The following is a 17,669-nucleotide window of genomic DNA, read 5'->3' on the forward strand; positions in this document are numbered from 1 at the left end:
AAACTTTCCTTGAAACAATTTTCGCACAACGATCTTTCGTTCACTGCCATTTAACATGTATGGCCAGGTAGAACGATTGTAAAGTCATATTCTGGCTAAATTCTGTATGGCTACATTAGCAAAATGGTCGTTCACATCCTTCACAAATGATGGACCAGTCAACGGTTCCCCACTGCTTTAGGGTGGCTTTCACTGCGTTTCAGTGTTAGTCTCTAGCATTATAGCCAATGTCCCTTTCGGCACATTCACCAAATACCATTTTTCAGGGGGTTCGAAAGTAGCAAAAAGTTAAATCCAGCTCACCACAGGAGACATCTTGGAGGTGTTCGGAGCTTGGGAACGTCGCATCAAGGCGCTAACTAGTCACAAAGGATGCTTTCACATTGCGTTTTGGCGCCCGTTCCGTGGCTCACGTCGGGGCTTACGTCCAAGCAATGAACCGTGGACAAGCCTTATTCACATCACGACTGAGGGTGCGCAGTCACCTGAAATGCGTCAATGCCACGTGTCATGTCATCTGTACTGCTGACTTTGTATATGCTCTCTCGAGCACTTGATGTGAATTAAGTATATCCAAGGTTCATTGGATGTAAGCCCCGATGTGCGCCACTGAACGGGAGCCAAAACGCAATGTGAAAGCATCCTTAGAAATCTGTGAGGTGCAATGGCCGCACTTCTGGATCACGCAGCGTCATGCCACCGATTTGGACAGATTTGTGATCCATCGTGTCCATGGTTTTTTTTTACAGTTTTTACAGTATCCTTTTTTTTTTTTGTTGCTTGAGGGATGTAGACGGTTCCCTGGTGCTCCTTATTGCATTGAATGCCGTCCTCTCCTATAAGGTACCGCTCCGCTTTTTGTTTTGTTTGTGCAGGGACTTTTCAGTAGTCAGTAGGAGTAAAGATGTTAGGAAATAATAAAATTGTTTGGTTTGATTGACAGTGAAAGACAGCTAACTGTTTTATGGAGAAAGCTAACATATGCCTAAGGGGGGTCCATTGTGTAAATGGAAGGATTGATCACATACGCACAGCGGGAGCCTCTGCATTCAGGCCCCAGCTTTCTTTCGCGAGGTGAAGAGAGAACAGATGCACCCCTCACCCCCAGCCATAGACCACTCTCTGAATGCCTCGATTTATTTCAATAAAATACGTCTCCAGCGCACCCCCAGAGTTAAATATTACTTCCCGCTCTGTCTGATGTACACAGGGAAAGCGTGAAAGCCATTATCCTAACAGTCTGGTAAATTAGATGGGTATTAGAGTTTACATTAAGGTCACTATAAACCAAAGACGAGGCCACAATTCTATACAGTTGCCAAATATCCATAAATCTCAGTTTTATTGCTGTTTTGACCTTGCGGCTCCCCTTTTTTTTTTTTACTAATTACATGGATACGACCGATAGATTGCAATATGCCAATTCCTCTAAAGCCACAAAACAAACCTAGAATTTAATTAATCTCCTAGAAGGCTGATCAGACAGAACTTTGATTGTACATACAGGGATCAGGACCTACACATTAATCTTAGTTTGATGAAAACAGATAATTTCAACTAAAACTGAAAAAGGGTTGTCCAGGATTAACAAAAAAAAGCATAACTGCCTTCTTATGAAAACAGCGCCATCCTTGTCTACTGGTAGTATGTGGTATTGCTGCTCTGCACCATTCGCTTCAGTGTAGCTGAGTAGTAGCAGATGCAACCTGTAGACAAGGTTTTGGATAAAGGAAGCCATGTTTTGTCTTGTTTTGTTTTATACCCTACACAACTTCTTCAGCAATAAACACAGACCAATAACAGATTTTCATCATCTGTTAAAAAAAAATCATTTGTTTTTTAAAATTTTCAGCTTATAGTGACAAGTCCAAACACATACAGTGTTTCGTTCTTCACTCGATTCCGAGTTGATTGCTTTAACAGTGAATTTTCTATGTGTGTGGCTGCATTGGCGAAACAATCCTTCATTATTATTATTATTATTATTTATTGTTATAGCGCCATTTATTCCATGGCGCTTTACAAGTGAGGAGGGGTATACATAATAAAAACAAGTACAATAATCTTGAACAATACAAGTCATAACTGGTACAGGAGGAGTGAGGACCCTGCCCGCGAGGGCTCACAATCTACAAGGGATGGGTGAGAATACAGTAGGTGAGGATAGAGCTGATCGTGCAGCGGTTGGTTGATCGGTGGTTACTGCAGGTTGTAGGCTTGTCGGAAGAGGTGGGTCTTCAGATTCTTTTTGAAGGTTTCGATGGTGGGCGAGAGTCTGATGTGTTGTGGTAGAGGGTTCCAGAGTAGGGGTGATACGCGAGAGAAATCTTGTATACGATTGTGGGAAGAGGAGATAAGAGGGGAGTAGAGAAGGAGATCTTGTGAGGATCGGAGGTTGCGTGTAGGAAAGTACCGGGAGATGAGGTCACAGATGTAAGGAGGAGACAGGTTGTGGATGGCTTTGTACGTCATGGTTAGGGTTTTGTACTGGAGTCTCTGGGCAATGGGGAGCCAGTGAAGGGATTGACAGAGGGGAGAGGCCGGAGAATAGCGAGGGGACAGGTGGATTAGTCGGGCAGCAGAGTTTAGAATAGATTGGAGGGGTGCGAGAGTGTTTGAGGGGAGGCCACAGAGCAGGAGGTTGCAGTAGTCAAGACGAGAGATGATGAGGGCATGGACTAGGGTTTTTGCAGATTCTTGGTTGAGGAATGAACGGATTCGTGCAATATTTTTGAGTTGAAGTCGGCAGGAAGTGGAAAGGGCTTGGATATGTGGTTTGAAGGAGAGATCAGCGTCAAGGATAACCCCGAGGCAGCGAGCTTGTGGGACTGGGGAGAGTGGGCAGCCATTTACTGTAATGGATAGGTTCGTTGGGGGGGTCACGTGAGATGGGGGAAAGATGATGAATTCTGTTTTGTCCATGTTAAGTTTCAGAAATTTAGCGGAGAAGAAGGATGAAATAGTGGACAGACATTGAGGGATTTTGGTTAGTAGGGAGGTGATATCTGGTCCAGAGATGTAGATCTGTGTGTCATCAGCATAGAGGTGATACTGAAAGCCATGAGATTCTATGAGCTGTCCCAGGCCAAAGGTGTAAATGGAGAAGAGCAGGGGCCCAAGGACTGAACCTTGTGGGACTCCGACAGAGAGGGGGCGAGGTGAGGAGGTGGTGTGTGTGGGAGACGCTGAATGTCCGGTCTGTTAGGTATGATGAGATCCAGGATAGGGCCAAGTCTGTGATGCCAAGGGATGAGAGGGTCTGTAATAATAGGGAATGGTCCACTGTGTCAAAGGCAGCCGACAGGTCGAGGAGGAGGAGAACAGAGTAGTGTCGCTTGCTCTTGGCGGTTAAAAGGTCAGTGGTGACCTTAGTTAGGGCAGTTTCAGTGGAATGGTGTGGCCGGAAGCCAGATTGTAAGCGGTCAAAGAGGGAGCAAGAAGAGAGATGGGAGGACAGTTCAAGATGGACGTGTTGTTCCAGTAGTTTTGAGGCATAGGGGAGAAGTGATATAGGGCGATAGCTAGATACAGAGGATGGGTCAAGAGAGGGCTTTTTGAGGATAGGTGTGATGGAGGCATGTTTAAAGCTTGAGGGGAAAACACCAGTTGTTAGTGATAGGTTGAAGAGATGGGTTAGGGTTGGGATGAAGATTGTGGTGATGTTTGGGATGAGGTGGGTTGGGAGCGGGTCAAGTGCACAGGTGGTGAGATGCGATCTTGAGAGTAGAGTGGCGAGTTGATCTTCTGTAATGGTGGAGTAGTTGGTTTTGGAGGTGGAGGGTAGGGAAGTTGGGAGGAAGGGCTCTGGGGCTTGTTGACCAAAACTGTCTCTGATGTTATCAATCTTCTGCTTGAAGAATGAGGCAAAGTCTTCAGCAGAGATAAGTGAGGAGGGAGGAGGTGCTGGGGGACGGAGGAGAGAATTGAAGGTGTTGAATAACTGTTTAGGGTTGTGAGACAGGGAGGATATGAGAGATGAGAAGTAGGTTTGTTTAGCTGTGGCGAGTGCGGACTTGAAAGTAGTGAGGGACTGTTTGAATGCGATTAAGTGGTCGTTGGAGTGGGATCTTTTCCATCTGCGCTCAGCAGCCCTGGAAGCTCGCCTCAGTTCTTTGGTCAGGCTGGTGTGCCAGGGCTGTCTGTTGATTTTGCGAGCTTTGGTATGTGTAAGTGGGGCAGCAGATTCCAAAGCTACAGCTATTGTGTTGTTATATAGAGCGGCAGCGTCATCCGCATTGTGTATGGAAATTATGTCTGTGAGAGGGAGGAGGGATTCAGAGAATGAATGTAGGTCAAGATGTTTAAGATTTCTGCGAGGGTGTGAAAGTTTGTGGGGTGGGGACTCTAGACATGGAGTGGAGAGAGATGAGAATGTGAGAAGGTTGTGGTCAGAGAGAGGAAGAGGCGAGTTAGAGAGGTTAGATAGGGAGCAGAGGCGGGTGAAGATGAGGTCCAGTGTGTGACCATCTTTGTGAGTGGCTGTAGAAGACCATTGAGTGAGGCCGAAGGAGGAAGAGAGAGATAGAAGTTTAGTGGCAGCTGAGAGGGAAGTGTCAATGGGTATGTTGAAATCGCCCATGATGATAGTGGGGATGTCCGCAGAAAGGAAATGAAGTAGCCAGGTGGTGAAGTGGTCAAAGAAGGTGGTGGCTGGCCCTGGGGGGCGGTAAATGACAGCCAGTTGGAGGGGGAGTAGATGCGCACAGAGTGAACCTCAAAGGAAGGGAGGGTAACAGAGGGTGGCAGCGGGATTGGGGTGAAGGAGCAGTTATCTGACAGGAGAAAACCAACTCCTCCACCATGCTTGCTGCTGGGGCGGGGTATGTGAGAAAGGTGGAAGCCACCGTAAGAGAGTGCAGCAGGGGAGGCTGTGTCAGAAGGGGTGAGCCAGGTTTCGGTGATAGCGAGGAAGGAAAGTTTGGTAGTAACAAAAAGATCATGGATGTAGGAAAGCTTGTTACAGACAGAGCGAGCGTTCCACAGAGCTCCTGTTAGTGGGACTGGGGAAGCGGGGGCTGGGCGAATGGGTATAAGGTTAGAGAGGTTACGGAAGTTTGTGATGGAGCGTGGATGGGAGGTAGAAATGACTGTGGGAATGTGGTGAGGAGGACCAGGATTTGGAGAGATATCACCAGCAGTGAGAAGGAGCAGAGATAGTGTTAGCAGGTGGGAGCAGGAGAGGGCATGAGGGGGCTGCCTGTGCTTTGAGACAGAGGATTGTATGTTAAGGAACAGTTCTGAGGAGGAGGTGAGATGGATGGGGAGGATTGAAGAGGAGATGAACAGTTCCTTACTTGGTGTGGGGATTGGTGGAGGTAGCAGAAAGTGAAAGATTATAGGGGTAAAAGTGACAACAAACAGAAACATTGTTTACAGTGACAGGCCAGTTCCCTTCAGGTTCAATTCAGGTTTTAATTCTAATGTAATCCACACTTTTAGAACACACTTCTAGAAATCACACTGCAGACTGAAGTCCTGCAGACTTGTGCTATGCAATATATGGAAAACTAAGTGCGGTCAGGTGTGGAGCAGAGAGGAGTGGTCTCTGCTCATCTTGGTCAGAGAATTAAGGGTCGACCAGATCATACCTCCCAACTTTAGGGGAAGGGAAAGAGGGAGAAAGTCAGCGGCGCGCTACGTGCGCCGCGGCAAATTTTAGGCCACACCCATTTCACAACTAGCCACGCCCCAACCACACCCATTTAGCACTTCTGATCACAATGTTTCGTTAACAATAATTATGAACAAAAAAATATGGCCACACACGACGCTCCATACTGTACAATGGCCATTGGCCACATTATGCTCCATACTGTATAATGGCCCCACATGATGCTGCGTACAGTATACTTGCCCCACGTGATGGTCCATACAGTATAATGGCGCCACATGATGCTTTGTACAGTATAATGGCCCCACACGATGCTGGGTATAGTATAATGGCCACACAATGCTGGGTACAGTATAATGGCCCCACACAATGCTGGGTGCAGTATAATGGCCACACATGGTTACCCCACCCCCATCCCCCATCATTGCCTTCTCCATCAGTACACACAAACACCTTTCACCGCGCTCCCTCGCAGCAGCCGGCAGCTTCCACTCCCACGGCGCTGAATGGTGTCATCCAGCTGCGCCGCTGACTGCTGTATCCAGCATTACAGCTCAGTCCCCATAGAATGTAATACAGCACAGCCCCCATAGAATGTAATACAGCACAGCCCCCATAGAATATAATGCAGCACAGCCCCATAGAATATAATGCAGCACAGCCCCATAGAATATAATGCAGCACAACCCCATAGAATATAATGCAGCACAGCCCCATAGAATATAATGCAGCACAGCCCCATAGAATATAATGCTGCACAGCCCCCATAGAATGTAACGCAGGCAGGTGGCAGCCCCCATAGAATGTAACGCAGGCAGGTGGCAGCCCCCATAGAATGTAAGGGGTGCTGCACCAGGTTGGTGGAGAATCCGATGGATGGGTACCAGGGGGAGAGTGGGAGCGGGGTGCGCGCACCATGGGGAGACAAAGTTTAGTTTGTCAGTCCTCCTATGCTGTCAGAGTCTCTGCTGTAACCGCAGCAGGGCAGCGCTGCATGGAGAGGGGGAGAGACACATACATTCACTTACAGTCTGGAGATCCGCTCGCTGCTCCCGCGGTCACACAGACACGGAGTGTCTCACAACTCTGCCCCCGTGCCAGAAACCAGTCCGGGTGCTGCCGCTCTGTCCTCAGAGTCCGCCCACGTCTATAGTTGAGGAGGAAGCCGGAGGCGGGCGGTGAGGCAACTCAAGGGGGCGTGGCTACAACGCAGTCCCAGGGAACGGAACGAACAGCGGGTACTAATCGGGCTCTCTCTACGTCCCGGAAGTGGGCGGGGCTTCACCGGCGGCCGCAAATTCGGGATTTTAAATGCCCGAAGCGGGACAGCGGGACCCCGGTGCCAAAGCGGGACTGTCACGCTGAAATCGGGACGGTTGGGAGGTATGGACCAGATGCATACAATCAAGACTAAGTAAACAAGGTCATAAATATCACAGAGTAAGTTGGGGGTTAGCTGAAAGGCATACCATCACAATGCTAGGAGCAGGGGAAAGTATGCGCAAAGCTGGGTGATGTATTATGTGCGCTTCATAGGAGATCTGGATGAACATACCATCACAATGCTAGGAGCAGGGGAAAGTCTATGCGCAAAGCTGGGTGATGTATTATGTGCGCTTCATAGGAGATCTGGATGAACATACCATCACAATGCTAGGAGCAGGGGAAAGTCTATGCGCAAAGCTGGGTGATGTATTATGTGCGCTTCATAGGAGAGCTGGATGAACATACCATCACAATGCTAGGAGCAGGGGAAAGTCTATGCGCAAAGCTGGGTGATGTATTATGTGCGCTTCATAGGAGATCTGGATGAACATACCATCACAATGCTAGGAGCAGGGGAAAGTCTATGCGCAAAGCTGGGTGATGTATTATGTGCGCTTCATAGGAGATCTGGATGAACATACCATCACAATGCTAGGAGCAGGGGAAAGTCTATGCGCAAAGCTGGGTGATGTATTATGTATTCATCAGTTGATCATTTTAACAGTGAATTTTCTGTGTTTTGGTTGCATTGGCGAAACAATGCTTCATCAGTTGATCATTTTAACAATTAATTTTCTGTGTTCTGGCTGTGTTGGCGAAACAATGCTTTATCAGTTGTTCGTTTTAACAGTGAATATTCTATGTGTATGGCTGCGTTGGCGAAACAATCCTTCATCAGTTGATCATTTCAACAATGAATTTTCTGTGTTTGTGCCTGTGTTGGCGAAACAATCCTTCATCAGTTGATCATTTCAACAATGATTTTTCTGTGTTTGTGCCTGTGTTGGCAAAACAATGCTTTATCAGTTGATCATTTTAACAATGAATTTTCTGTGTTTTGGTTGCGTTGGCGAAACAATGCTTCGTCAGTTGATTGTTTTAACGGTGAATTTTCTATGTGGGTGGCTGTGTTGATCAATTTAAGATTTTTATTTTCTATCAAATGTGGATGCCCATTCTTTGTACAATGACAATTTAGAAAAAAACTTGTTAACTTCTTTTTTTGTAAGTACTGGCACATTCTGACTGGGAGATGCTGATTTTTGCATATCTCTTTTGTGAGCTCTGATGGTGTCACAAAGGCTCCCTCTTATTGTACTCTAATCCCCCATTGTAAGAAACATATTACATGTCTATGATACTTCCATAGTTATACTTCCCCTGGCCTTTTTTTACTCCTTTTTGTGTGTTTGGATCCTTATTAAGGGGTTTCTTTTTAAAGGCATATCTAATAAATGCTATGATTTTATGAGGTTATTTTTTTCTGTGAATACCTGTCTAAATGTCAATGATTTATATCGAACGTGGATGTCCCCTCTTTATACAATGGAATTTAAGCAAACTTTTGATCTTTTTTGTTGTTGTAAGAACTTTGAAATTACTTTCTTATAGCAGAAGATTCCTTTAAGTCTCTAATGACCTACTAACAGCTAAATCTAATGGTCACTACTCCAGGCTAATTCTCCTGGATCTCTCCGCAGCATTCGACACTGTGGATCATCAGCTCCTCCTCACTATGCTCCGCTCCATCGACCTCAAGGACACCGTTCTCTCCTGGTTCTCCTCCTATCTCTCTGACCGATCCTTCACTGTATGTTTTGCTGGTTCCTCCTCCTCTCACCTTCCCCTTAGGGTACCGTCACACAGTACCATTTTGATCGCTACGACGGCACGATCCGTGACGTCGCAGCGATCGTATGATTATCGCTCCAGCGTCGTAGACTGCGGTCACACGTTGCAATCACGGCGCTGGAGCGATGCCGAAGTCCCCGGTAACCAGGGTAAACATCGGGTAACTAAGCGCAGGGCCGCGCTTAGTAACCCGATGTTTACCGTGGTTACCAGCGTAAACGTAAAAAAAACAAACAGTGCATACTTACATTCCGGTGTCTGTCCCCGGCGTTCTGCTTCTCTCCACTGTGTAAGCGCCATAGCCGGCAAGCACAGCGGTGACGTCAGACGTCACCGCTGTGCTCGCTTTCCGGCTGGCAGACGCTCACACAGTGGAGAGAAGCTGAGACGCCAGAGGGCTGACACCGGAATGTAAGTATGCACTGTTTGTTTTTTTTACGTTTACGCTTGTAACCAGGGTAAACATCGGGTTACTAAGCGCGGCCCTGCGCTTAGTTACCCGATGTTTACCCTGGTTACAAGCGAACACATCGCTGGATCGCTGTCACACACAACGATCCAGCGATGTCAGCGGGTGATCAAGCGACGAAAGAAAGTTCCACACGATCTGCTACGACGTACGATTCTCAGCAGGATCCCTGATCGCTGCTGCGTGTCAGACACTGCGATATCGTAACGATATCGCTAGAACGTCACGAATCGTACCGTCGTAGCGATCAAAATGGTACTGTGTGACAGTACCCTTACTGTTGGGGTTCCTCAAGGATCAGTCCTAGGCCCCCTCCTCTTCTCTTTGTATACTGCCCCTATTGGACAAACAATCAGTAGATTTGGTTTCCAGTACCATCTCTATGCTGACGACACCCAATTATACACTTCTCCTGCTTTCACGCCGACCTTTTTAGAAAACACCAGTGATTGTCTTACCGCTGTCTCTAACATCATGTCCTCCCTCTATCTGAAACTGAACCTGTCAAAAACTGAACTCCTCGTGTTCTCTCCCTCTACTAACCTACCTTTGCCTGACATTGCCATCTCCGTGTGCGGTTCCACCATTACTCCAAAGCAACATGCCCGCTGCCTTGGGGTCATCCTTGATTCCGAGCTTTCATTCACCCCCCCACATCCGATCACTGGCTCGCTCTTCTTATCTGCATCTCAAAAACATTTCTGGAATTCGCCCTTTTCTTACTTTCGACTCTGCAAAAACTCTTACTGTTTCTCTTATTCATTCTCGTCTGGACTATTGTAACTCTCTACTAATCGGCCTCCCTCTTACCAAACTCTCCCCGCTCCAATCTGTCCTGAATGCTGCTGCCAGGATCATATTCCTCACCAACCGCTACACCGATGCCTCTACCTTGTGCCAGTCATTACACTGGCTACCCATCCACTGCAGAATCCAGTACAAAACTACTACCCTCATCCACAAAGCACTCCATGGCTCAGCACCACCCTACATCTCCTCTCTGGTCTCATTCTACCACCCTACCCGTGCCCTCCGCTCCACTAATGACCTCAGGTCAGCATCCTCAATAATCAGAACCTCCCACTCCCGTCTCCAAGACTTTACACGTGCTGCGCCGACTCTTTGGAATGCACTACCCAGGTTAATATGATTAATCCCCAATCCCCACAGTTTAAAACGTGCCCTAAAAACTCATTTGTTCGGATTGGCCTACCGCCTCAACGCATTAACCTAACTATCCCTGTGTGGCCCATTAAAAAAAAAAAAAAAAAAACATAATCAGGTTCCTCGCATCGTGTTCTCATACACTTTATGCAGTTAATAGCCCTCTGTGTCTGTACTGCTACATACTTAGGCTGATAACTGGTTCATGCAGCTTTACATGAACACCCGAGCCTTACACTATGGCTGGTCCAAATAACTAAAGCAATTGTTACCATCCACCTCTCGTGTCTCCCCTTTTCCTTATAGTTTGTAAGCTTGCGAGCAGGGCCCTCATTCCTCCTGGTATCTGTTTTGAACTGTGATTTCTGTTATGCTGTAATGTCTATTGTCTGTACAAGTCCCCTCTATAATTTGTAAAGCGCTGCGGAATATGTTGGCGCTATATAAATAAAATTATTATTATTATTTCACAGTATAATCAATAAAATATTTCATATTGGACTTCCATCATTAGTGGATCTTATTAAGCAATTCTAAAGGAAAGGGTTGTATGCCTTTAATGACTACCATATTTAAAAAAAAAAAATGGGGGAATGGAGAGGTGGCCACGCATGCACGGCTCTTTTCATTCATTTTCTTAGGAACATGTGTGTGTGGCAGTCTTCATTCCTGACAGTGCTCGCCATGGTTTCGAGACAGATGTGGCTTCATCAGAGGGATCCCAATATATCAGACATTTATGGTGTATTCTATCAATATGGAAGATGGGAACAACTTTTTTTTTTTTTTTTTTTTACAGATGAGACATTTTTTTAGAACACCAGAAAGTGTATGTGTATCTCTGGAGAACTTGGTGCTTGAGCACATTAGACTTTATTTCAGTGGGAACTATGTCATTTCTTTTTTCCCCAGGAATGGCGCTATAGTGTAATAAAATATTTGTCGTTGAGTGTTAACCCCTCAGACTAAGGTTTGCTTCACATATCCTTGTTTCAAGGTCCGAACTCTGGCATCGTTCTACAAACTGCCCACGGAGCCCCTGACCCAAACTCTGCAGCCTCATAGCCACGTACGAGACCGCAGAATTCGGGTCAGGAGACCCCCCAGCAAGTCCATGAAACGTGCTCAGAGTATGGACCGCGAAACATGGGTGTATGAAACTGACCCAAAACTGATCTTTATCACCCCATAAAATTCACACTCCAAAGACATACTGATAGGGAATTTATATTATGAGCCCCAGTGGGGACAGCGATGACAATATCTGTGAAGCACTGTGGCATAAGTTGGCACTAATTATATATCTATATATAGATATATACACACACAAATATATATTACTAGATGGTGGCCCGATTCTAACGCATCGGGTATTCTAGAATATGCATGCCCACGTAGTATATTGCCCAGTGACGTAGTATATTGCCCAGTGACGTAGTATATTGCCCAGCCACGTAGTATATTGCCCAGCAACGTAGTATATTGCCCAGTGACGTAGTATATTGCCCAGTAATGTAGTATATTGCCCAGCCACGTAGTATATTGCCCAGTGACGTAGTATATTTCCAAGCAACGTAGTATATTGCCCAGTGACGTAGTATATTGCCCAGCCACGTAGTATATTGCCCAGCCACGTAGTATATTGCCCAGTGACGTAGTATATTGCCCAGTAATGTAGTATATTGCCCAGCCACGTAGTATACAGCACAGAGCCACGTAGTATATTGCACAGCGACGTAGTATACAGCACAGAGCCACGTAGTATATTGCACAGCGACGTAGTATATTGCCCAGCCACGTAGTATATTGCCCAGTGACGTAGTATATTGCCCAGCCACGTATGTCACAGGTTAAAAAATATTAAAAAAGCATACCTTCCGATCTGAGGGCCCCTTGTAGTTCTAACATACTCACCTTCCGATCCGAGGACCCCTTGTAGTTCTATCGCCTGTGCGCGGTGTACGCGGCAGCTTCCGGTCCCAGGGTGTGATGACGTCGCGGTCACATGACCGTGACGTCACGGCAGGTCCTTGTCGCATACCATCCTTAGCACCGGAACCTGCCGCTTGCATGAACCGGTCACCGGAGCGTGGTGAGGAGCGGGAAAGGCGGCGGAAGGTGAGTATATAATGATTTTTTATTTTTAACATTAGATCTTTTTACTATTGACGCTGCATAGGCAGCATCAATCGTAAAAACTTGGTCACACAGGGTTAATAGCGGCGGTAACGGAGTGAGTTACCTGCGGCATAACGCGGTCCGTTACCGCTGGCATTAACCCTGTGTGAGCGGTGACTGCGGGGAGTATGGAGCAGCCGCCCGGCACTGACTGCAGGGGAGTAGGGAGGGACTAATCAGACTGTGGCCGTCACTGATTGGTCGCGGCAGCCATGACAGGCAGCTGGCGAGACCAATCAGCGACTTGGATTCCATGACAGACAGAGGCCGCGACCAATGAATATCCGTGACAGACAGAAGGACAGACAGACAGAAAGACGGAAGTGACCCTTAGACAATTATATAGTAGATGTGTAAGTATAATAAATAAATAAATAATACATAAGTGTTATAATGGTCATTTTATTGTCAGGGAGATTCTATTACATAGAGATGAATATGTAGACCTGACAACCCCTTTAAGATTGTAATCTTGGTCACATTAAAGGGGTTAACTATCTTTAAGGGTAATTTTTTTTTTCTTAACTTAAATAATAAAATTCATTTTTACAATTGGGTTTCATTAAAAAAAAACAACTTTGCACCGTTTGGCTTTACAAGCTCTTTGTTTTCCTTGCACATTCAACTTTGATAAGGTCAGTGGTCATTAATCAGCCGAGAGGAGCTCAGAACAAAATTGGAGCAAGCTCACTGACAGAGTCTCAGTTAACTCATTTTGCAGCCAGCAATAGAAGATAATACATCTATAGACTATAATTAAAAATGTTACACAGTTTTGCCTTTTAAATCAGATTGTAAAAAAAAAAAAAAAAAATTATTTCCAAATACATGCAAATAAGTAATAAATAAATGTATAAAAAATATCCGCAAAGGTTGTCATCCATTTTAATGTCTTTCCCGCTAATACATGTGCTGGTTAATAACATACCTGGATGACTGTATATAGGAGCTCCCTGGAAGCTATAGGGTGGTCAGGAAAGTTTATAAGCGTGGTACTTATGTGCTGCAAACAATTATAAACTGGATAGGAAGTGGGTTTGAAATGGCTTAAAGGGATTATGGGTTTAAAGCTGAATAAATGGTTCGCTGTTTTAGTTGAGACACATTAGCTTTTAAAAGATTACCCGAGTATTGACCAACAACCTCTGGAGCAGATCTTAGAATAATGATCTGTGCTCAGGGGGCATCGTTTTATTTGTGTTTGGCGAGGAGGAATTCCCTGGAGTTTGGAGTCTTCTTCTGAGCCTGGGATTCCCGCTGAGGATAATCTAGTAGGGGAGGTTTAATGCACTTAATTAGAGCTAGGTAAAGAATCTGGCTTAAATTAGCAGGGAATTCCTCATACCCCATCCTGTAATACCACCTCCATCTCCACTTTATTACTTCCTACTTGTGTTTAGTCATTAAGGTGTTTGTTTCGTCGTTTCGCCGATCCGACCTCTCGGCATGATGACCAGAATAATTTTCTTTGTTTTTTAGCTCCTTGACCTGTTCATGATTTGGGATTGGTCGACATATCTCGCCGATTATGGTCAACCCAACTCCAAATACCTAAGAGTCAACCCGAACACGGCTCTCATCCTGCTGGAGAAGTAAGTGGCGTGCCTCCGAAAGTAACAGCACCTCCCTCCGAAAGTAACAGCACCTCCCTCCTTTCCTTATTTTAGCTCATTGGGCCTGTATGTTCTCTAAAATCTATCTATGTCATATCTATCTGTTAGATAATCTCTAAGATCGGTGGCTCCCGTGCCGCTAGATATCAGCCATAATACAGACTTGACTGCACCTCCGATGCTTGTGCGTTGCAGATATTGGGATCTCGAATTACAGGCTCTTCTTCTCTCTCCAGGATGAAAGACATGAACAAGAAGAATAATATCTTCGCTCAGTTCAGGAAGAACGACAGAGATAAACAAAAGTTAATTGACACTGTGGTGAAACAGCTCAGAAGTCTGGTGAATGGGATGTCCCAGCACTCATAGTGCTGGCTGTACTACAAAGCGCACAGACGCCTATACTCAGCACATTGCTTTCCTGCAGAATAAAGCGTGCGCCTCACCTGGACTAAACAATGTTTTTACGTCTGATTTTTATAAGGTTTTTATATATCGCACACAAGTGACGTCAGGAGTGGAACCAGTCATTTGTGCGGACAGCAGATGAATGGACTATAAATATTGTATTTTACCTCTTGCTGCTAAAGTCTGCCATTTTTTTCTGATTCTAGGGCATTCTAAGATGGGTTTTGTAGGTCACGTGAAGTCATTGAGATGATCGGGGGGTTCAGTCAGTGAGATGAAAGGTCTGCTAGTGATTACCCTGCGGACCCCGATCACTGTGTGCCGATTGGACAGGTCTTCCTTCGTGGGGGTATGAGCGGCCACTTTTCCTATAGATTTGGTTCTCAGGGTTGTGATTTTGAGCTATACTTTGTAAATATTCGCTTTTAATCTCCTTCAGGAATAAAATGAATGTTAATGAAAATTTGGAATATAGTGATTTATTTCTCACACAGATACAATTCTACGGAGTTCTAGGTCTCTAATGTGTATGTATCCTGTGCATTTCCGCACATATTTCATGCATTGCCTAATGACGTCTGCTGCAGGGAATATCGCTGTGATCTTTCCACTGCCGGATTTTCACAGCAGAATCCCTACGAGGGGACATCTATTAAACGACCAGAGCCCAGTGAAAAATGGGCATAATCCATGGCACATCCCGACCGCTCACCGAAAACATCTGACATATCTCTATGACACGTCAAACATTTCCGTCAGTTACACTTTAGGCAATGATCACATCTGCTTTCTGGATTTCTGTTCCGTTTTATCCACTACATAAGTGATGCACACAGAAGCAGAGGGACCCCGCTGATCATTATTGAGTTCATCGGGGTTCCGTTATGTGCCAGTTTTTAGAAAAGAAAGAAAAAAAAACTCTACATGAGCTATTTTCATGTATCCTCAAAACAGATCCAGATGGACCCCATAATAATCGGTATGTAATGGATAATTTTTGGACTTTAATTCCATTTGTCTGTTTCTAAAATGCAGGTGTGATGTAGTCTGAACGCTTCATTCAGACGTCCTTGTTGTATCCGCCGTTTTCACAGAAACATCTCGTAACCATTATATATGCTGCTATTCACTTTCTTATTTATTTTATTTTCCCGGTATCACGGATGACAAGGGCCAATATAGGTCTATGGGTTGGTGAAAAACATGTACAGCACACGGATGTTTTGACAGCCACTCCGCACTATACAGGTCCTACAAGGAATCAATGATTCCAAAATAAGGGAGCGACCCTCCTTTACATGAGGCTTTGGCCCTAATCCAGGATATAGTAAACCTGACAACTATTTAGTCTGGTTTTCATTATGAACAGTTGTCATTATTACAGTAACATGGTTAGCAAGGCCGAAAAAAGACATTTGTCCATCAAGTTCAGCCTATATTCCGTCAGAATAAATCCCCAGATCTACGTCCTTCTAAAGTACCTAACAATATTCGCCATCACCTCCTCAGGCAAGGAACTCCAGATTCTCACTGCTCTAACAGTAAAGAATCCTCTTCTATGTTGGTGGAAAAACCTTCTCTCCTCCAGATGCAGTGAATGCTCCCTTGTGACCATCACCTTCCTTCAGTCGTCTTTTTTCTACAGTAAATCGGAAACTATTTATAAGGGTATGTGCACACGTCAGGATTTCTTGCAGAAATTTTCCTGACAAAATTCGGACATTTCTGCCAGAAATCCGCAAGCGTTTTTTTATTTTTGCGCGTTTTTTGTGCGTTTTTTTTGCGGAATTTATGCGTTTTTTTCCGGACACTCCAATTTCATGGGAAATCCGCAAAAAATCTGCAAAAATAATGAACATGTTGCTTCTTTTTCCGGAATGCGTTTTTTCTGCGGAAAAAAACGCAACATTTGCACAAAAAATGCGGAATGCATTCTAAATGATAGGATGCATAATGTATGCGTTTTTTATGCGGTATTATTGCGTTTTTATTGGGGAAATCCTCAAAAAAAAAACGCAAAAAATCCGGAAGAAATCCTGACGTGTGCACATAGCCTTAGCAGCGATGTAGAAAGCCCACAAGTCTGCAAAAATACAGAAGATGCGACAAATTTATTTTAAAAATGCGCATGTGACATGATCAATCTGGCGCCAGGTCCTCAGCATTTTTTTTTGACCCGCTATAAAAAGTGTATGGACATAAAAAGGGTCCAAAATTTCCCCTGCACCGGGTCATCCCACACTGGAGGGGAGTCCTGTGCACAGATGATTACAGTCTACAAGAGGAAGACAAAGCGTCATTGCACCATCATGTGTCTTGCTGGGAGTTTTAGTTCCTTTTATTTTGGCTTTTTTCCTGAGGCTCCTGGGGTCAGAGCTGCCTTAATGGCCTCCCCACTTTCTCCATTAATTTTCCAATTACTTAGCATATCCCAGATATCGGCTTTGGTGGATTTCCAGCTATTGGCAGCTGCAGACTGCCCAGTCCCGGCCATGTGGGGGCCACTACTCTGCTTTTATTACAGTTTGTGATCTGGGGAATTGGCCTTTATGGGAGATTTTCAGTCCGAAGCCGTAAATTACTGCATAGGCTCAAACTCCGGAGATTTACACTGATGGAGTGATAAATTATCACCGCTGGATTTCATGTTTGCGCGGATAATGCCGGGAAGACGAGAGCATCGATCGGCAGATGTCCATATGTGGGCCGATCTGTGTACTGGGGACGCGTAACCCTTCCCCCGACCACGGTCCCGCGCTGCTCTATGGGCACCATGCTGCGGCTCGGCGGGGGTTATGTCCTGGGTCTCTACACACACCAGAAATGGCCGATCTGTAGGTGCAGAAACTTCTGTGTGCTATTAACTTGTGTGTGAATGTAGCCTTAATTATTAACCAGGAGGACACATACCCAGGTCCCGAAATCCACCACTTCCAGGGATGGAGAGATAGAGAGAGGTAGAGGGATGGATAGAGATGGAGGGCTGGAGAGAGAGAGAGAAAAAAAATGATCAGCACTCCAATCAGGTATGAAAAAAATAAAGGACTTTTTATTAGTCCATGTGGCTAATAATGGGCCACATTGGCTAATAAAAAGTCATTTATTTTTT

The 17,669-nt window shown here is 45.3% G+C and overlaps 1 protein-coding gene and 1 long non-coding RNA gene across 5 annotated transcripts in view; one reads left to right on the plus strand and one right to left on the minus strand.

Annotated features, from left to right (window-relative positions):
- The window catches only part of EXOC6 (exocyst complex component 6), a 273,281-nt gene extending 258,258 nt beyond the window's left edge, over positions 1-15,023 (plus strand). For all 4 annotated transcript variants that reach the window (XM_077258584.1, XM_077258586.1, XM_077258585.1 and 1 more), the window contains 2 exons: positions 14,019-14,131; positions 14,389-15,023. In XM_077258584.1, coding sequence (XP_077114699.1) covers positions 14,019-14,131; positions 14,389-14,521 — 246 coding nt within the window. In that variant the 3' untranslated portion in view covers positions 14,522-15,023. The remainder of the gene's footprint in view (positions 1-14,018; positions 14,132-14,388) is intronic.
- Positions 1-17,669, minus strand: part of LOC143769750 (uncharacterized) — a 55,633-nt gene that overhangs the window by 5,255 nt on the left and 32,709 nt on the right. The gene's annotated exons all lie outside the window — the stretch shown is intronic.

The sequence above is a fragment of the Ranitomeya variabilis genome, chromosome 4 (assembly GCF_051348905.1).
Source record: "Ranitomeya variabilis isolate aRanVar5 chromosome 4, aRanVar5.hap1, whole genome shotgun sequence".
In the NCBI taxonomy this organism is placed as follows: Eukaryota; Metazoa; Chordata; class Amphibia; order Anura; family Dendrobatidae; genus Ranitomeya; species Ranitomeya variabilis.